This window comes from Protopterus annectens, chromosome 7.part1 (assembly GCF_019279795.1).
Source record: "Protopterus annectens isolate FY-2018-M chromosome 7.part1, PAN1.0, whole genome shotgun sequence".
In the NCBI taxonomy this organism is placed as follows: domain Eukaryota; kingdom Metazoa; phylum Chordata; order Ceratodontiformes; family Protopteridae; genus Protopterus; species Protopterus annectens.
The window spans coordinates 337375708-337397706 of NC_056740.1; the positions used below are offsets into that span (position 1 = coordinate 337375708).

The 21999-nt window shown below is 42.1% G+C and overlaps 1 protein-coding gene across 4 annotated transcripts in view; it reads left to right on the plus strand.

The window, feature by feature from the left end:
- Nucleotides 1-19725, plus strand: part of LOC122807756 — an 815279-nt gene extending 795554 nt beyond the window's left edge. For all 4 annotated transcript variants that reach the window (XM_044078757.1, XM_044078759.1, XM_044078756.1 and 1 more), the window contains one exon: nt 17263-19725. In XM_044078757.1, the coding sequence (XP_043934692.1) occupies nt 17263-17615 (353 nt within the window). In that variant the 3' untranslated portion in view covers nt 17616-19725. The remainder of the gene's footprint in view (nt 1-17262) is intronic.
- Nucleotides 19726-21999: the final 2274 nt, after the last annotated feature.

A 21999-nucleotide genomic window follows, 5' to 3' on the forward strand; every position in this document is an offset into this window, starting at 1 on the left:
TCCACGGCAGACCATTTGTTCTCCCCCCTCCAGTGGCTACAGTGACCATGGATGCCTCCCTGATCGGGTGGGGGGGGCATTATCAGGGCAGAACAGTCCAAGGCACCTGGCAACCTCACGAGTATCATTTGCACATAAATGTCTTGGAGATGAGGGCCATGCTCTTAGCATTGCAGGCTCTTCAGGACTCTTTTCCTACCGGGACCATTGCAGTTCAAAGGGACAATATGTCTGTAGTGTGGTACATCAACAAGCAGGACGGAAGCAGGTCCTACCCCCTATGTCGAGAAGCACTCAGACTCTGGCAGTGGGCGATCTCTTCCCAATGGTTTCTGATTGCAATGCACATCCCTGGGAGGTCCAACGTCATAGCAGACAGACTGAGCAGAGCAATTCTCATGCCTCACGAGTGGTCTCTGAACCAGGTAGTTGCGGACCAAATCATCCGCAAATGGGGCCAACCTTGCTGCGACCTTTTTACAACTCCCTTCAACAGCAAGTGCAGCAATTTCTTCTCTCTCCTTCCACTTCCTGGGCATTCCCCCAGAGATGCTCTAGTCCACGATTGGCCCCAGGGACTTCTTTATGCATTCCCTCCTTTCCCCCTCATACTGAAGCTAATTCAGAAGGCTACCGTTTTGTGTTGCAAAATGATCCTCATTGCTCCTTACTGGCCTTGACAAATATGGTTTCCATTCCTGCATCGCTATCTTCTCGAACAGCCTTGGACTTTGGACCTAGTTCCAGACCTCCTGATTCATCAATCGGGCAGGCTGCACCAATCCCTGCACTCTCTCCAGCTCACAGCGTGGTTGCTCCACTTCCAACCTTAGCCAGACTCCCAGATATCTCCCCCTCTGTGCGCGAAATCCTTTTGTCATCACACAAGTCTACGACCAGAAAAAGTTATGCTAGTAAGTGGAAACGTTTTTCTTCCTTGGAAGAGGCAAAAATTATAGACCCCTTTTCAGCCCTCATACACTCCATTTTGGAATTTCTCGTGGAGCTCTTCCATGCTGTGTCCGCTTCCGCTACAATTAGAGTTCAGTTAGCGGCAATTTCAAATTTTCACATTGGCCTGTTGGAAAACAGTATCATGTCCCATAAGCTGTGTAAAGCCTTTCTCAAAGGAACCACTCTGCTCAGGCCCCCAGTGAGAGATTCTCCACCACCGTGGGATCTAAATTTGATTTTAGCTTCGCTAATTTTGCCCCCTTTCGAACCTGCAGCTTCTTGTTCACTGAAGTTCTTATCTTGGAAAACCCTTTTTCTAGTAGCTATTACTTCAGCCAGAAGAGTTTCGGAACTACAGGCTCTTTCTATCAGTCCCCCATACCTCGTGTTCCACAATGAGAGGGTTGCTCTTAGGACTAATCCTTCCTTCCTTCCTAAGGTCTCTTCAGAGAATAACTTGAATCAGTCCATAGACCTTCTTGTGTTTTTCCCTAACCACTCCAACAGGGCGGAGTATAAGTTGCATCAGTTAGATGTTCACAGGCAACTACGCTTTTATTTACATAGAACCAAAGACATTAGAAAATCAGATCAACTGTTCCTGTTTTTTGCAGTAGGTAAACAAGGTCTTCCAGTATCCAAGGTAACCTTATCCAGGTGGTTGTCTTCTATCATCACATTCATATACCAACTTAGGAATAAAGAATTACCAGTCAAACCAAAAGGTCACTCCACCAGAGCTTTAGCCACTTCGGTGGCTTTTCAGGGTAGGTTGCCCATGGAATCTATTTGTGCTGCGGCTACATGGGCCAACCCACATACTTTCATTTTGCATTACAAGTTGGATTTGGTTTCCAGGAGCAGAGCTGATTTTGGTTCCACTGTTCTGAAGAGTCTTTTCCGATGAGCCACCCAGGAATTTAGGTGCTAGGGACGCTGTCCCAACCAGCAAGAATGAAGGCGAGATAGACAACTTAACATAAAGAAGTTATGTACCTACCATAACGTTCCATGTTAGTTGTCTTCTTCTCGCCTCCTTTCTTGCGTCCCACCCTCCATCCCCCTATCCTAGTGGATCGAGAGGAGTTCCTCTTGATTTTGCACTGGCTGAGTCGTAGTCTCTCCAATAGGATTTATGCATTCTAGGATAGGATTCCTTTATTATTATGTCTGCAGTTAGACTTACCAAATGAGATCTGGGTATCTAGCGCCAGGCATCATGGGATATAGGGGGGGCCTCGAGCCAGTAAGCAGCTCTCGAGCTTTTGAAGATGGCCGAGTCGGAGCCCCAACCAGCAAGAAAGAAGGCAAGAAGAAGACAACTAACATGGAACGTTATGGTAGGTACATAACTTCTTTTTCTTTCTTATACCCCCTTTCTATAAACATATTATAAATTGTACCTCTTTATCAAACTTAGAGTCCCTAGTAGTCATCCTAGAGGCCCTAATGAATTGCCCTTTAGGAATATTCTTTTTCATGAAATGGGGGTGGTTACTACTAAAATGGAGATACTTACTGGTAAAAGTTGACTTTCTATGTATTTCACTTTCAGACTTTTTCTCTTCACCATTTCAGAAAATATTAACATCAAGATACTTTACTCCACTACCTATTCCCCCAAATAAACTTCAAAAAAAATCGGAATTTTTATTTAAAACATCCAAGAAGTGAACTACATTGTGTCTGTTGCCTTCTATAATAAAAATCATATCATCTACAAATCTATAGTAGAATACTGTATTAAACTGATTAATCAAGGGGGTCTAAACAACATGTTCCCACCACCCCAGCACTGCATTTGCAAAAGCTGGGGGGGGGTGGCTGACCAAATGGCCACCCCCTTATTTGTCTATAAATGCTCTTATCAAACAAAAAATAATTATCGCTCAGCACAATAGCTAAAAGGCTGCAAATTAAATACATTTCGTCATTGGTAAAACTGTCTAATTTAGTCAAATAATTTCTTACAAAATCAATGCCACCATCATGAGGTATACAAGTAAAAAGAGAACAAATGTCTACTGTAAACATCAAATTGTAATTGACTTGAAATGTATTATTGTCTTTAAAAACCCTTACTTTCTGTAAAAAGACCCAACAATCTTTAATATAGGATTTCATTCTCTGAACAACAGGGTTCAAATAATAATCTAAAAACAGGGAGATCCCTTCCATAACACAATTTATTCAGAAATTAGGTATCACAGTCGGTCAGTCGAGTCAGTTGACACATACACAACAGTTAGAGTTCATTGGATGCCCCCTGGATACAGTCAGTCAAATAGCAAACCTCCTAGAGTCCAGGACTTCATCACTCTGTCAGATAGCCTTTCAAATTCTTGAACATCCCCCGCCTCCTGCAAGACTCATTTTCCAACTGCTAGGGCTGATGACTTCGGCAATTACATTATTTCCCCTGGTGAGATACCACATGAGAGTTCTTCAGTGGACCCTGTCAGTGTAATGGTCCCAACTATCACATCTTCTTCATGCTCAAATTCATATAATGCCCATTTGCAGAGCTCACACCAGGTTGTTGTTGATCTTCTCAGCAGTTTTAGAAGGCTGACAGTTCTGTCCATCTTCTCCATTGGCAACAGTAACTATGGATACTTCCCTGGGGTGTGGGGGTGACATTTCAAAGGGAAGACTGTCCAAGGTTCTTGCTCACACTTGGAGGCCAGTGTTCACATCAGTATCTTGGATGTGTGAGAGTGGTCCTGTTGGTGTTGCAGGATTTTCAGGACTTTGTCCATGAGGGTGTGATTTCCATCCAGACAGACAACATGCAACATGATAGTGGTCTAGAACATCAAAAACGCGTTTGGGAAGCAACTCATTGCTATGCTGTGAGTAAATGAGAATGCGGCAGTGGATGATGTTTTCCTGTTGCTTTCTTGTAGCAATGTTTCAGCATGAAGAAGTTGAGGAGGCCCATTCTTTGCCTGATGAGTGGTCCCTCAATCAGGCAGTGGTGAATCAAATATTCAGTCACTGGGGCCAACTTTGCTATGATCTTTTTGCTTCATACCTAAGCAACAAACGTAACAGTTACTTTGCCCTAATAACTCCACAGGGTCTGTCACCGAGGGATGCTCTACTCCACAGTTGGCCCCCAGGCCTCCTTTATGCTTTCCCTCCCCCATACTACTAATAAAAAATGTATTCAGAAAGCTAGAAGGTGTAAGGCCAGGTCAGTTGTCATTGCTCCATTTTGGTCCTGGCAACAGCTGTTCCCCTTCTTCCAGACTTATGTAGTACATCCTCTCGGGACGTTGGATCACCATCCTGATCTCCTGAGTCATTCATCCAGGCAACCTGTCCCGGACCCAAAAACTTTGAAGTTAACTGCAGTGGTTCTTCCAGTTCTAACAGGGTCCAGAGATGCCAGGCTGTCTGCGTCTTTGGTTCATATTTTGTCAGTTTCACCAAAATTAAATACCAGAAAAGTTTATCTGAGCAAGTGGAAGAGGTTTTCCATTTGGGCATATTCTAAAGGAATAGATCTTCTTTCAGTATCTCTTCTTTCCATCCTGGACTCCTTGCCAGATCTTTTCCAAAAAGGTTCCAGTTTTTCAACACTCAGGGCTCAGTTAGAAGCTATTTCCAATTCACATGTCAGACATAATCAAGCTCCCATAGCTTCATTGAAGATTTCAGAAACCTTTCTGAAAGGAACCTTTTTACTGAGGCCTTCTATAAGGGATCCAATGCTACAAGCCTTAACTCAAGTTCCATTTGAGCCAGCAGCCACAGCGGATTTGAAATTCCTTTCTTGAAAAAAACATTTTTCTGGTGGCAGTTACTTCCATGAGAAGGATTTCTGAATTGCAGGTACTTTTTTTTTTTGTAACCCCCCCTCTTATTTGGTCTTTCATAAGGACAGAGTGTCCTTGAATATAAACCCCACTTTCATCCCAAAGGTGGCATCCAAAATAAACCTTAATCAAACTATCAATATACCAGTATTCTTTTCAAAATTTTCTAATAAGGGAGAGTATACTTTACAAAACTCTCAACCATACCACATTTCTCGTTTTTTACCGGTTTTGAGGTCCAAATAATGGGGTGCCAAGATTCCCAAGTGGCACCCCTTAATTTCCAAATTTCTGGGCTTTTTTTTAGTTTGTTTTTATTTTTCAGCTGATGTCATCATGTGCAGAGGCATGCTTGATGATGTCAGCTCCATGAACAGCCTGCCAGCCTGCCGGAATTGAGGGATTCACTGAACATTGTTTATGGGCTATAATGTGCATGCAGTTCCCCAGCTGCTTAAAGCAGCATTTGAATTCTACATTCTGCAGTTACTGCTCGGCTCCTCCAAGTAAGACAAACTGTGTGCACTGTGCTGTCTTTTACTTTAACGGGGCATGTTTTAATGCACTTAGAAGCAATGGCCAGCCAGCTCCAGCAGAAGTCAGCATTCCCGGTAAGACAAACTGTGCTGCATTAAGTTAACAGCTTGCAGAAACTTGTTATTGAAAAGTGCCATCTTTTTTTATTTAATGGTGTTTGCAGGAACATTATTCAGAATCAGAAATCAGTACTCCCGGTAAGACAAACTGTGCTGCATTAAGTTAATAGTGAGAAGTGCTGTCTTTTACTTTAACGGCGCGCAAACTGTGCTGCATAAACTTATTTACTTTAACGGCGCTTGCCTTGCAGGAACTTTATTCAGAAATCAGAGCTGCACTAAGTTAATTGAGAAGTGCTGTCTTTTACTTTAATGGTGCGCAAACTGTGCTGCATAATCCTGCATTAAGTTAACAGCCTGGCCAACTCCAACTTTATTTTAACGGCGCTTGTTATTGAAATGTGCCATCTTTTTTACTTTAACAGCGCTCTTTATTGAAATGTGCTGTCTTTTTTACTTGCAAGAACATTATTCAGAATAGAACTGTGCTGCATTAAGTTAATTAATATTTAGAAGTACTTTAATGTCCACAGCATTCATTGCTTGTTTTTGGCAGGCAGGATTCAGGAACAAGGTTAACAGCCACAGCATTCTTTGTTTGTTTTTGTCAGGCAGGATTCAGGAACAAGGTTAACGGCTACAGCATTCTTTGCTTGTTTTTTGGCAGGCAGGATTCTGGAACAAGGTTAACGGCCATAGCATTCTTTGCTTGTTTTTGGCAGGCAGGATTCAGGAACAAGGTTAACGGCCATAGTATTCTTTGCTTGTTTTTGGCAGGCAGGATTCAGGAACAAGGTTAATGGCCACAGCATTCTTTGCAGGATTCAGGAACAAGGTTAATGACTACAGCGTTCTTTGCTTGTTTTTGGTAGGCAGGATTCAGGAACAAGGTTAATGGCCACAGCATTCTTTGCTTGTTTTTGTCAGGCAGGATTCAAGAACAAGGTTAATGGCCACAGCATTATTTGCTTGTTTTTGGCAGGCAGGATTCGGGAACAAGGGTGTGTGTTTACTTAACAGCCAACTAATTACTGGTCAGCTCGGCTCCTCCTTAACGGCAGTCAGAATATGCTGTGGGCCACATTTGTTGCAGCCAGCTTTCATTTGCAGTACTTATTTTGTGTTGTTTTACAGCCAGAAGTGTGTTTGTGTGTGTGTGTGTGTGTGTGTGTGTGTGTGTGTGTGTGTGTGTGTGTGTGTGTGTGTGTGTGTGTGTGTGTTTGTGTGTGTGTGTGTGTGTCTATGCCCCGGTTAGTTACAACTGCTGGTTAGAGTTACTCAGACTCAAACCCTGTACCTTAGGTAGAAGGAGCAAGAGCCTTAACTCTCTAACCATATCACCATCACCCCTTGTGATTCAAGGAGTTAACCATAGTTTGCAACTGTCCAAAGTTTATGGAATGTTTGGCTCCTGCTTTTGGTTTGTTCCTTTTAAAATGTGTGGTTTTCTGGCAAATCAGTGAGAACAGAAGTTGAACTGAATTCACTAAATAATGATAGCCATTTAAGTTTCAGTCTTCCTATCTTTCAGGAAATGCATGGTAACACAAACATTTTATTCTAGCAACGTTTCTAACATTATACAAGCAATGTTTAAAATGTGTCCCTGGTTTTGGGTTTTTGTTCCCCCCCCCCAATAAATTTTGTCTTTTTCCAGATTTCTTGTGCTGCATAGTTCTTCAGGGGGAGAAAAGTTTAGTGCTGCTTATGCCAAGTCTGCTTATATTGTTAGCACAACAGGTAGAATACTTGCTTTTGATGCAGAAGGCTGTGGGTTCTACTCCTGCAGTGGGAGTAGAACCCACAGCCTTCTGCATCAAAAGCAAATATTCTACCTGTTGTGCTACTAACAACACAAACCAATTTGGCATAAGCAGCACTTTGGCATAAGTCTGTTTGTGGTAGTAGCACACCAGGTAGAATACTTGCTCTTGTTGCAGAAGGCTGTGGGTTCTACTCCCACAGTATGTAGATGGATTGCTGATACTGTACTGTGTTGTACTTTTAAAGGGGTTAGAATTGGTGGATGCTGCAGTCCTGAGAATGTCCTCTTTGGTAGAGATACCTAGTAACTATGAACCTGTTATCAGTTTGCCATCCATTCCCTACTGCAATATTATTACCTTATCATTTTTTAATGTAACATAGGCAATTTATTTCTCAAGGGTAACAGGCACTTTATTTGTAGATGAAACAATGAAATATTAAGTTGTTTGCTACCAGCAACCTCTTCATTAGTTACAGAATGTGGAAATCTCTTTAATGTGGAATTATTTAGATGACTTTTACTTCTGCAGAGATTCTGCATATTTACTGATACTGATGGATTGTAGAAGTTTGAGTAGACTTTCATGATGGAAATGTTCTGAATTGGGCAGTTTTGTCATTATTGGTTCATGCATTGTTTCATTGCTTACTGGAAAAATGTTCAAAACAATAAATTTAAAATGCACTCGTAAGTGTGCTGTATTATACAAAAATGTAATTGAATACAATCAGGAGAGTGTATCAAAGAACACATGTATGATTCATGTGCAAAGGGCCTATGATTAGAAAACAACTCATGGCCCAAAGGTAATCTTTATCCGCCACTGGCCAGATGCATTTTCTTTGAATGTGGGTTTCAATGCTGTTCTAATGAATGTGAGTTTCAAGGGCAGAGAAGTTTTAATGCTAAGTCTATTTTCATTGTCTGTTAGTTTGTGTGCTATAAAATATAAAATAAAAGTTTTAAATGAATTCCAGTTTATCCAGATAATCATTGTAGAAGTAAAGCAGTATGCACATTAGTGTTTATGGTAAATGGGGCAAAATAGCCAAGTAATGACACATGGGAATGGCTGCGTGGTAGAGTTGTGTCTGGGGGGCCCCATTCAACCATGATTTTGTGAGGGGGGAAGGGTGGCACAAACTCAAGCTATGCCACTGATCAGTAGGTCATGGAAAATAACTTTTGGCGGTCCTAGCACACTGTAATATTCTTTTGCTAGGATTAGAATATCGCCTTCCATTAAATGCCCTACTTTTACCACAAAACCCATATACTACAAGTCACCAAAATCAAAATCCTAAGGTGGTTCATCTTCTCCCTTCCCAGCGAACATCATTGCTACACATTTCAAAACAAAAAAATAATTTACTACAGGGTCTGGGCTGGGGCCATATTTTGATTGTCTGTTGTTCAGTTTGCGCTTGAAAGTTGGTACCCCACAATTCCATTGAAATAGGTGGGGTTACATAATTATGTATGTAAATTACATGTTAATCAGTGTACAGATTTGTACTTATTTTTCATGGGCCTTTGTCCAGGTTTTTGATGATGTTTTTCATGTTTCACTGTTGCAGTCATCACATTTGGCTTATCCCTGCCAGGGTAGCCTTTCAGCCGGACTGAATAGCAGAAACTTATTATTTCTGCGTCGGTTGCTGTCGCTTGAGGACTGACGTCAGGTTGTCAGTAGTATAAAGTAAGGCAGCCGACACAATTACATCAGTCTTTCTGGCCATGGAGCCCGAAGCAGAAGCAGTTTGCACAAATGCTGGTTGGCCGCTACCTGGGTTTTCATCTATTGAATTGAAGTTGAAGTCTTCTAAAGCTAGGTAATCCATTGGGGATCCTTTTTTCTTGCACTAATCGATGTCAGAAAAAGTTAATAATTGTCCCGCCTGTGAAAGCAAATACCACACCGAGACTTCCACTCTTACTGCGTCACTTGTTTAGGCCCAGACCACGACATCCATCGTTGTCGCTTCTGTGCTTTGCTCAGTGCTAGAACTATCCATCGTCGGGCCCTTATTGTAGATATTTTCACTTACAGTTCTCAAATTCCGATATGGCTTTGGTAAGCCATCTGACAGCAGATCTTCCAAAAAAAGCGTAAAGATAAAGACAGAGACAGACCGCACAGGTCCAAACCTACTGACGATGCTTCCTTTAAGCTAGTCGTCAGTTCTCCTGTACTTAGTAAGGTGCTTTTGCAACCCCTGATGCCCACTTCTGTTGATTTGCAGGCCGCTACCGAGATGCTTTTGGAGTCCGGTATGCCACAAAACTTTTCTTCGACTAAGGATCCTGCGGTCATCTCTATCTAGGATGGTTCCGGAGCCGCTGAGCAGACACCGGCTTCCAATGAAGTCCTTCACACTACCGAATCTCGACAGAAACCGACATCTTCTTTCGCAACTACCGTTCTTTCTAAAACTACCAAGTTTCTTAGGCCCAGGGTACGAACCACACCCAAGAAACTTGACGGCCCACTCTCAGGTGCCTGCTACCTTGCCTCAGTCTCAAATGCTTAAAATGGCAGAAGACCATATCATGCTGATCAGGGGAAGCCAAGCTACCCCCTCCAACCTCCAAAAGGAAAAGAGATCTGTCCCCTGTAGTTTTGTCAGAACAACAGTCAGATGAATCTGATGCATTTGAATATGAAGACATGCAACCCCTCTCCACTTATGAGGATTCTGATGCAGAGGATTCCATTCCTTCAGCCTCTCCCTCAGAGGAATTTTCCTTTGGGAAAACCCTGCATACATTAAGGGAGCATTTCCAGTGGGAGAGTCAGGACTACCCTCAGTCTAAAAAGAGACTCAGGGAATTCCTATATCTTCCACAACACAGACCCTTGGCCATCCCCCAGTCTTGGATGTTGTGGAGGATGTTTTCCTTGAATCCAACTTGACTCCTGATGTCCTCCTGCTCCCAGAAAACCAGACAGGTACTGTAGAGTCCCTGACTCACACAAATATATTTTTAAAAATCCTACAGTTGACCCTGAGATCATTTCTCAAGGGAAAAAAGGGATTAAAGCAACCTCTGCTAAGAATCCCACCCCCTCAGACAGGGATTCCCGAGCAATGGACAGATGGGGTAAAAAAGTATACACCTCAGCTACTCTTGCTATCAGGGCACTTAATTGTCAGTTCCATATGCTGAAATTTCAGCAACATACCTTGGAACTCCTTAAACAAAAAATGTCTTCCTTTCCTGCTTGGGCAGAATCTAAAGATTTACAAGAGTTACTGCATTCTGCAAGTCAAGTAACTAAACACACCTTGCAGTGTGGTTATGATGCCCTAGAAGCTTCTTGCAGGGCAGCAGTCACGTGCTCTGTCATTAGAAGGCATGCATGGCTTAAGGAACAACCCCTGCCAGACCATGTCAAATCTAAATTGTTGGATGCCCCCTTGCACAAAGATAACTTATTTGGCAAAAAGGCAGAAGAGGTCTTAAAAAAGATGGAAGGAAAAAGCAAAATCTATGCAAACAGTTAAGGATTTCTTGTAGGTCCAGCCCCCTAGGTTCAGCAGGCATTGTCCCTCCAAATACTGGTCCTTTCCTGCTCCCAGTAAACCGGCCCAGCCTAGGCCCCATGGAAGCAGACCCCCCCCAGACAGCAACCCCAGGGAATGCAGTGATCTAAGCAGTGGACTACCTCCACTTCGAAACCTGGGAGTTCTAAGCCATCCCCTTATGGTAAGAACTCACAATGACTCGCCTCCTCCACCGCCCTTCCTCTGCCCACCGTCACTTACCCCTAGGAGGAAAACTCTCCTTTCACTCAAGCACCTGGGCCACCATTACCAAGGACCACTGGGTTCTGAACATTGTGTCTCAGGGATACAAATTTTCCTTCCACACCCTTCCAACACCAAAAGGGTTCCCAGATCTACCACCAAGTCAGTGTGCAGAGGCTCAAAAGCAAATCCTTTCCCTGGTCTCTATGAGGGCAGTAGAGCACATTCCTGCAGAACAGATAGGCCAAGGTTTCTACTCCAGACTTTTTCTGGTGCCCAGAAAAGAGGGCACCTGGCACCCCATCCTCAATCTATCCATTCTAAACATCTTCCTGGTGATCTGAAAATTCAAAATGCTCACCCCCCCCCCAACAGCTGCTACCTATGCAGTCCAAGGACGCTTGGCCAACCACCCTGGATCTAAAAGAGGCTTCCCTCCACATTCCTATCAGGGAATTTTGCAGGAAATATCTCTGTTTCACAGCAGGATCTCAACACTTTAAGTTCTCTGTGCTTCCCTTTTGCTTATCTACTACTCCCAGAGTTTTCACAAAATGTCTAGCTCCGGCCATTGCCTTTTGCAGACAAAGACATATTCAAATTTACCCATACCTAGACAACTGCCTTATTCAGGCAGACAGCCAGGAAAAGCTGCTCAAGCACCTGGCCTTTGTAAATACCCTACTATCCTCCCTAGGGTACATGATCAACGAAAAGAAATCCAAACAGGTGCCCTCCCAAAGGATAATCTTCCAGGGAGCAAGTCTGGACACAGCATCCCAGATGGCATACCTTACTCCAAAGAAACAAGTTTTCCTGACAGCCTACTTCTCTCAACTAGCCAGCAGGCCCCAACTATCTGCAAGGAAGATCCTGCAAGCTGTGGAGTTCATGGCATCTTGCATACTACTCATTCCATATGCCAGACTGTATATGAGTAAACTTCAGTGGTACCTAAAGAACCTTTGGTGTCAACACTGACAAGACCTGGAGCTCTTCTATCTATAATGCCTTGCCTCAGAAAAGATTTTCTTTGGTGGGCAACAGCGTGCTCCCACAACAAGGGAATGCCTTTCTCCCCACCCCCTGCCACCCAGACCCTCACCACAGACACATCAGACTGTGCTTGGGGTGCACACCTGGCCAGCAGGTGCATACAGGGCCAATGGAGCCCACAGCAAATCCCTCTGCACATCAATCAAAAAGAGATGATGGCTGTGCAGCATGCCTTGATAGCTTTCAAGCCCCTTCACTTTCCAGGGGCTCTCCTGATCACAACAGACAACACCACTGTGATGTGGTACATCAACAAGCAGGGAGGGACTCACTCCTACCCTCTATGCAGGCTGGCCATGACCCTCTGGCACACAGCATCTGCCATGCAGCTACACCTGTTAGCACAATTCCTACCAGGCTCTCTCAACTCTCTGGCAGACCAATTAAGCAGAAATCATCTGGACCCACAGGAGTGGCAACTCAAGAGAAGTACCTTCACCCAAATAACTCAGAAATGGGGAACCCTGAAAGTCGACCTCTTTGCCTCCCACACCAACCATCTGCTCAGCAAATTCTGCACCAGGGAGCATCACTGCATGGCTTGGAAAGTGGATGCCCTGTCCTTCCCCTGGGTCAATCTGTCGGTCTATGCCTTTCCTCCCCTACCTCTCATACCCGGGGTACTGCTCAGAATAAGGGAGGAAAAACCAAGGACCATTCTTATAGCTCCAGACTGGGCCCGCCAACACTATTACCCCTTGCTGCACAGCCTGTCCTCGCTACCTCCATGGCATCTTTCTCAGATCCCAAACCTCCTGACCCAGAGGTAAGGGGAATTCATTCATCCCCAATTGCAGACACTCAGTTTGGCAGCTTGGCTTATTCCCTAACCCTGAACCAATCTGCCAGCCTCAGTAAACAGGTTCTGGATGTTATCTGTGAGGCCAGATGTCCTATCACCAGAAAGTCTTATGCTGATAAATGGAAAAGGTGCTGCACCTGGATCCAGGCTAAGGGAGCCAATACGGCCCAGCCCTCCCTCCCTCTCATCTTGGATCACCTAGCTGACCTACTACACAGTGGCCTTTCTTTCTCCTCTATAAAAATTCATGCCTCTGCTATTTCTGCTCATTTTCTCACTGAGCAGCCCCTTTTCTCACACCTTTGATCAAACAATTCCTAAGAGGGGCTAGCAACTTGAGGCCACCCAGAAGGGCACCAACACCAGCTTTGGATCTTAACTTTGTATTGGAAAAGCTAACCCTTCCCCCTTTCGAACCAGCTGCTTCTGCAGAGCTAAAATTTCTCTCCTGGAAGACAGCATTCCTTCTGGCCATCACTTCAGTCAGAAAAGTCTCTGAGCTGCAAGCACTCATAGCTGTGGAACCCTTCATCATCTTCCATGCAGACAGGGTATCCCTCAGAAATAACCCATCATTCATGCCCAAGGTGGTGTCTGGTGTGGCTCTCAACCAATCCATTCATTTGCCCACCTTTTTTCCTAATCCCCAGAACAAGGGGGAAAGGATTCTTCACTCTCTAGATATGTACAGACAGCTCCAATTCTATCTAGATAGGACTAAATCCTTCAGAAAGTCTGATCAATTGATGGTTAGCTTTGTTACAGGGGCAGAAGGCAAAGCCATCTCCAAACAAATCATTTCCAAATGGATAGCACACTGCATCTATTTCTGCTACAAACAGCATGGAAAGACTCCCCCCAAGGGGGTCAGGACACATTCCACAAGGCAGCCTCAACCTCTGCAGCTTTCCTCGGAGGAGTCCCCACCAGGGACATCCTGGAGGCTGTCATCTGGACATGTGTTCACACTTTTACCAAGCATTACCACCTACCTCTGTATTCCAAATCCAGGGCAGGGTCTGCCTCTGCAGTCTTGCAGGGCATCTGAGCCAGCCCCTAGTTTCCTTGACTGTCTTCACCCTTTTCCTCAGCTTTGGGAATCAATCCAAATGTGATGACTGCAACAGTGAAACATGAAGAACATAGTACAGCTGTGTACACTTACCATAAATGTAGATGTTCGAGTGTATTCACTGTTGCAGTCCTGGTTTCTCTCCCTCCATCCCCCTTTCTTCTCTTTCTCCTTTTATTACCATTCTAACTTGTTGTTCTCCTTTTCTTACAAGGGACGTATTGGTATTTATTTTCCACTGGTGGGGTTCTTCCACCAGAACTTGGCCTCCTGCTTAGGGGCTCCTGACAGGTTAGGGCAAGAAAAACTGATGTAATGATGTCGGCTGCCTTACTTTATACTACTGACGACCTGACGTCAGTCCTCAAGCGACAGCAACCAACGCAGAAATACTAAGTCTCTGGTATTTGGGCTGGCCGAGGACTAACCTGGCAGGGATAACCCAAATGTCATGACTGCAACAGCGAACACACTCGAACATCTACATTTATGGTAAGTGTACACAACTGTACTTTTCCAGGTTGAGAGGTATGATACTTTACATTTACTGTCTGTTTACAGACAACTCAGATTTTAGCTGCACAAGATTAGACAATAGGAAATCTGACCAGTTGTTTGTTGCTTTCTCTAAAGCCACATGGACAAAAAGTGTACTGTCTGGGTAGTTTTCTGTATAGTTTTTGTCCACAAAAAGTTGGAACTCTCTTTACTCAAGAATCCAAAAGCTGATTCAACAAGATCTACTTCTACAGCCTTTATGCACAGAGTTCCTATTTACAAAATTTGCACTGCAGCAAACTGGTTCATGGTCATGGTCCACACGTTTGTGTCTCATTATAAGTTGGATGTACAATCCACATCCCATACATCCTTTAGCTCCACCATTCTCAGGAATATCCTTCCATAATGCCTCCCAGGTATTTGGCAGCTTGGAAATCTGTCCTAAAAGTTGAACTGGATGAATAAAGGCAACACTGAATACAGAAGTTCCATACTTTCTCTAACATTAGGTCCATGTTGTCTTGTTTTCATCTGGTTCAACATTCCTCCCTCTCTCTTCCAAATTTGTCATCTTGTGCTCCCTTTTTAACGGATGGACATCATCAGAAGCCTTGTCATTCTATAGCCTCAGCTGGCTGTACTGCCTTTAGCTTCACTTCTTTGTCCAGATGGACAGCTGCTCCTTTTCATCAAATTAGTGACTTTTTTATATTGATGAGCAGGAAAACTTGATCTGAGGTATTTTATGGGAAGAGAGAGTATTATGGGTTGGGTAGGAGTCAGAGCCATGGATCCATAGCTTCTGAAAGGGGCTGAGGTCAGATATGATCGGATCCAGTAACCCAAAGTTTGAACTGGACGAAAACAAGACAACTTGGATCTATCTGTATGGTAAGTACATAACTTTCATTTCACCTTTCTTTTGGAATTGGCCAGGGTCTATTTCTATAAGCTTCCTCACAAACTGGATCTACTCACACAAGAACAGGGGTGTTTGATACATCAGGACCCTAGACAACTTCAGCTAACTGCTTGGATGATAGGGATTAATATACTTTAGGCACCTGTTTGCTGAGGACATGCAGCAGGTGCTAATGCAGGCAGGAAAGCCTGCTACTAGAAAATCACATATTAGCAAATGGAAAATATTTTGAGTTAGTACAATCAACATAACCGACACCCATTCAGGGTTAGTGTTTGGTTTTGCAATATCTGTGTGACTTACTTTCCTATGTCTTACTCTTCGATCAAGGTTCATTTGTTGGCCTTTTCAGCATGTCTGCCTGTGGATCCCCCTTTTTCAAGGGATTCCCATGTCAAAATATTTTTGAAAGAAGATTTGTATAAGAGACCACCAAGAAAACCGATGGCTCCTCCTTGGTATCTTAATTTTGTGTTAGAATAATTTAATAGTTGCTTCTTTTGAGCTAGCCCATCTGGCTGACTTGAGGTTCTTAACATGGAAAACAGTTTTTCTGGTTGCCCTGACCTCTGCAAAAAGAGTATTTAAGTCACAAGCTGTTCTGGTCGGTCAACATTATCTCATTTTCCATAGAAACAAAGTTTCCTTGAACCAATCCTTCTTTTATGCCTAAAATGGTTCCAAACTATACTTTAAGCCAAGCTATTCACACCAAAATGAAACATTTCCCCCAGCAACCCCTTCAGTAGTTTGTCCACGTCTGCACAAGCACCAAAATAAAACATTTCTCCTAGCTGTCCGTTCAGTAATTTGTCTATGTCTGCACAACCACTTCATAGGGTTACCACCTGTCCCACTTTGTGAGGGACAGTCCCTCATTGAGCAGTTGTGTCCTGCAAAAAAAGTGAAAAAATGGCAAATGTGCTGAGAGTTTAGGATAAAATTATTTCCTATATTTTATGTAATAGTTGCATAAAACAGTTATTCTGTATCTGAAGCACCTAAATGTTAAAGAAACAGAATAAGCAACTAAAATGCTACAAGAATAAGCTTTTATTTAGGCAAAAAAATAAAGTTCTGTCCTTTGTACTGGCTGTGGGTATGTTTCGCCCTTCAAAATCTGATGTTTGTATCAAAAATGTCCCACTTTGGGCATTTGAAAAGGTGGCAACCCTACCACTTCACTGACATCTAAATTAATAACTTCCCCCAGAGATCCCTTTAGTGGCATGTCTATGTATTCACACTTTCTTCTTCTTGGCTCAGGCTGCCTCAGTCACCCTGATCCAATAGGAAGGGCTTCTCACTGCATTATGCAGCAGTCCAGGGAATTGCTCATCGAGTGACTTGCCAAATGCTACCAGTCAAACTCGATCAATGATTGGGAAGCCCAATGCTTGACTGTTTTCAAAACAGCCCAGTAATTTAAAGATGCTGTCTTTTTTTTTTTCAGATCTCCTTAGAACACCACACATCCGCTGAGTTCTGAGGACACAAAACACAACAGAAAGTCAACTGTTATCTTTAATTTAAAAATAATAGTGGACTTTCTGAGTTAGCACATTTTTTTTCTCTCTCTCTCGTTCTTTTTTTAGCTGGGGACTGCAGCCCAGAGGCATAAGCCAATCCTAGTTGCTAAAGAAGTGATCGATGATTAATCCTCAGAAACTGTGTTTCATTTGATGTTAGTCACGTAGTAGATGTCACCAAGTAGGCCATTGATAAGATGGTCTTTGAAGTTTAAGACCAAACCCACCGGAATATGAAATTAGTTGTTACTTCATGCTGCCATAGTAGTAAAAGGGTATATGTATCCTGGAGTCTGTAATGTATATATATATATATATATATATATATATATATATATATATATATATATATACTGTGTGGTGTGTTTATACATTATGATCTGTGTTCTAAAGACATGCAACTACATGTACTGTAATGAAAAGCCATATGTGGAATATAAAGTAATACTTAAATCACAGTGTTTGATACATTTGATATTTTTTCCTTTACAGATCCATCAGTTAAAGACAGAGAGAAATGCCATAGACAGCAAAGACAAATACCCCCCTTCATCCAGAAAAGTGAATGTGACTGTGCTGAGGAAAATAAACAGGAAATGGTCCAACACAGAGAAATTATACCAGCTCATCCAGCACCAGCGACACAGATGGACTGGCAGCTGTTTCGTCAAGATATCCAAGTCATGGTGCGTGATGTCTTGAGGGAAGAGTTCCATGATATGTTCAGCAGCTTTATAAGGCAAATTTTGCCCAGTGTTAGCCAGTTCATTGCAGCTCCACACATCATCGATGATGAGGCACATGCTTCTAAGGCTTACCAGGAAGGTCCTCAGAAAGAGCAATGAAATGAGCTTGCAAAGCAATCATCCTTACTGTGCAGTACACTGTATGACTACAACATAAGTATAGGTGCACACAGACGCACACACAGGAGGGTACAGATCAAAGTAGTCATCAGTGCAGTACAATGTATGATTACAAAATAACTATGAGAAGTTCCTGTGTCTTACATTCAGCCATGATAGAGTTTAGTTCCCCAGTGTTTGTTGTTGCTGTAAAACACATTCATTTTTCTGTTAGCCTTCTGTGTGGGAGTCAGTTCACATCCTTCTGAAGTAAAGTTAGAATAAAACTGTTGCTACTTTCCTGTCAAATTCAGCAGTAACACAGTCATAAAACTGTCAGGTATGACTAACAGCTCATTCTGTCCATAACCTCAAGTTGGCTTATATTTTGGAGGTTGTTGTCCTATGAAAATACTAGCAGATTCCCCATCAGGATTCTTTGTATTACTTTCCTTGCCACATTTGCTCCATAGATTTTTTCATGCACCCTCTTATTAAGTGTACCATCTTTGCTTTTTTTTCTACTCATCTGGCACTTCTGCTGTTCATGATCTACATTACAGGGTCTGCCAACACATACTGCAGATTTCTAAACACTCTGGAAGGCACCCCATTTGTCCTCATGCTTTATCTTGTCTGAAGTTTGATATTTCTCTCTCAACATCCTGTGTAGCCTGGTATCTGGTCAGTGTTCTTCACATTCTGCTGTGTCTCCCCACCAGCATGGGAACCTCCCCAAGGTATCTCTTGTGAAGAAAAGTATGCATTCATCTATTAGCACTGCTACCCCAACCCTTACACACACACACTTTTCTGTGGCCTGCCTCCCCACTTTCCTCATCTTCTCCAGTGTAGGGTCTTTCTTTCATCTTTCAGCAGTATGCATCAAGGAAGACTTGCTTCCTTTCTTCATTTTTTTCTGCTAACCCCCTGTGAACTTTAAGCTGTGCTAGCATTATGATATTTTTTCCAGTCTTGGAAGCCGCCTTTTAATGTGCCTCCTCTCTATCCATATACCTTCCTTGACACATATACAGCTTACATTTTTGACTGATTACTAGCTGTACATTCCATTGTAGACATGTTAGAGTTGCTCTCCTTTTGCCCTTTTGCTTCTTACTAACAGCCTTATCCATAGGCCTGTTTAAAATTATTTTATGTTAGACAATATAATATTCACTCAGAAAGTGGTACTTCAAATGTAGTTATGTACATGCATCTGTAAACCATATCTTTATATTTCTGTATTATGGGATGCATATCCCTTTCCACTTCTGTCCCTCCTGTGTTTATCTGTTAACCTTCTTTGCATGCCCTTCATTTTATATCATACCACCCGTCTGATTTATTTTATGTTGTTATCCATTTCTTTCAAACCCAGTCATTAATCTTTACCCACACCCATATCTACTCAAACTTGATGATCTTAAATGGGAGCACATCCCCCTTAAAATATTCCCATGGTCTTCTTACCTTCCCTCAGACTTTCAGTCATTTCCTTTTGTATTTACTATCTTAAAATCATTCCCTCTTCTTCTTTACCATCTACTCCAGTGCTAGATTTGTTTTGCATTGCCAAGTAATCCCCGCACAGGTGGTTGACACCTGTGTCTGCTTTATACAATGTATATTCCTTCTGACATCTGTCCATCCTCTGTATGTGCCTATCCACCTATTTTACCCATCACTAAGCTTCAAAAACAGAAAGAATGAAAACAAAGTTCTATCCCCACACAACGTTCCCATGCCCTTTTGACCTTTCCTTCAACCTTTCAGCACCAGTTTTCCTTTTATGTTTACAAGCTAATGCCAACGCTTTCTTCTTTACCATGCCCTCCACTCTGTTAAGTTTTTATGTTACTATGTGATCTCACACGTGTATCTAACATTTCTAAACTATGTTCTATATTTCAATGCTGGAAATGTCAATATTTTTTATTTCAAGCATCCTGTCTTCTACTCTGTTTTCTGCACTGCACAATTTCTGTAATTTAGATATTGATAGTTTTGGATGTATGTATACATCTGTAAAATGTTACATTATTGACTATTGCATGTTTAATGTTTATAGTTTTGTATATTTTAGTAATAAAGATTACATTTTCCAGTGTATAGAGCTTTGTGTTTTTAACTGAATTTTACTTTATGATATACAAAATGTATATTATTGTAGGTATTTAAGAGCAGAATTCCAGAAGGCTGTGAATAGTTTTGAGTAGAGTGTTGTGGACACTAATACTCTGTTGCAAAATTCTCTTCTTAAACCTCAATGTTTGTTCTGAGAACTTTACACTGCATCAAGAGTTGTTTCCTTGGTTTGTGCTGTCTTCAGCTGTGCACATATTTTGCTGTATATAAACTCTGTCCCCATTTTTTAATGCCAGTTTCTTTTCTGCGTGGATATTGACTTACAGTAACATATTCCACATGAACTGATGCCTTCTACATAAACTAAAACTGCCCAGGATCCACATCTGAAAGCATTCCTTTTTGCACTGACTAGGATTTCAAGTGCTGATAGGTAGCTTTTGATCAGAAGCATAAATTACATTCTGATTAAATAAACAGTAGAAATGGATGTATTTTGCAGAAATTGCTATTTTTATTAGGAGACACAGTGGTCAGCATTTCACCTTGTAACTCTGTTTTGTGGTTCATTTATTTGCCAGGTGGTTGGATTGCCTTATGTGTGTGGTCTGCATATCTGTCCTTGTCTGTAAGGACTTTCTCTGAGTGCCCAGTGCTACCCCTGATATCCCCAAACCATGTTTTAGGTGAAATGGCTATCTTCCTGATTGCATGTGTGTGTGTAAAAATATTCTGTGATAGACTGACATCCTGCCCAAAACTAATTCTCTGCCTTATGCCCACTGCTTATTGAAATACATTTATCTTCCTTTTCCCTTGACCCATAATAAGATAAAGTAGATGCGGGACTACATTGCTACAGTTACATTTTAGATTTACTGATTTCTGTGTTTATGCTTTGGAAATGAAATGTGCTCAGAATGTTAAAATAAGCAAGTACCTTGAAAAGAGAAATTTGTCCGTAGTTTGAGTGCATCTCTTCCATTATAGGTGTGGAAAGACCATATTCATGATCTGCAGTATAGTGAAACTAACAGTGTAACATAATAGAGTACCATATACTAAGTCTGAGGCTGAGGTACCTCAGAATATCCTCTATACTACAAGGTACAGTAATCTTGGAGTTGGTATATAAAAGCAACAAAGATGTGGGAGCATGACCTTCCACGTAAAAAAATGCTTTAATGGTATAACAGTAAATTGTGGAATTTGCAGCTTTTTGTTTGAATCACAGTATCTGATGTCTTTTCTACCTGGTTCAACAGTTGAGTTATCGGATCCAATTGGATACAACCTTGATGCTTTTTTCAAGAGCTTGGGTCCAAGACTTTGGCTCCTCCCCTTCCCATAATTCCCTTTGGTCCCCAGAATACCTCAGATCTCATTTGCAGTATAATAAATCAAGCTGTAATTCAAGGGCTGTATATTCTCTGTTATAGGTAAGTGCTATTTTATTCAATTGCTTAGCTATTTTCTGCCAAATACTTAACCATTCTGTAGTTTATCTCTTTGGATTTGGTAATTGGCACCATTTCCCAACTTTTTTCCCTTCTAAAGGAGTTGTTTGACTTCCTGACTTCCTTACCCAAAAGAAAACAAAAAACATTTGTCATTTTGTGTAATACATGAACTTAAACCTAAACCTAAGAGTGTATCAGTGCTGACTGTTACTGCCTCTTCTTGTTACTGATTTTGGATTGTTTCTCTACAAAGGTGTTTATTTCTGTTGGTGTTTGTTGTTGTTGCCTTTTGTTAACAACATGTCAAACAAGGCCTCTAGATATAAAAAAATACTTGACTTGTGGACACAAAATTCTGCCCCCAAGACCCTCATTCCTTTTATGTATATTGTTTAGGTGTAGATAACCTAGAAGTTGAATGCAAGACGTGTGCCTCTTTTGGGGCCAGAACTCTTGCTGGTTGCCATGACAAGTTGGTACTGAGGAGCCTCCTCCTTGCCCAAGCGGGAGGGTTGCCACATTCCTCTTCAGTAACCTCTCCCTCCTCCTGGAAATCAAAGGCAAGGAAGAACAAGGAGAAAAACAGAAGTAAGGAGAAGGAAAGGGAGTAGGAAAATGATACAGTGAAGTCGAGGAAGAACAAAGAGAAAAACAGAAGTAAGGAGAAGGAAAGGGAGTAGGAAAATGATACAGTGAAGTCGAGGAAGAACAAGGAGAAAAACAGAAGTAAGGAGAAGGAAAGAGAGTAGGAAAATGATACAGTGAAGCTGAGGAAGAACAAGGAGAAAAACAGAAGTAAGGAGAAGAAAAGGGAGTAGGAAAATGATACAGTGAAG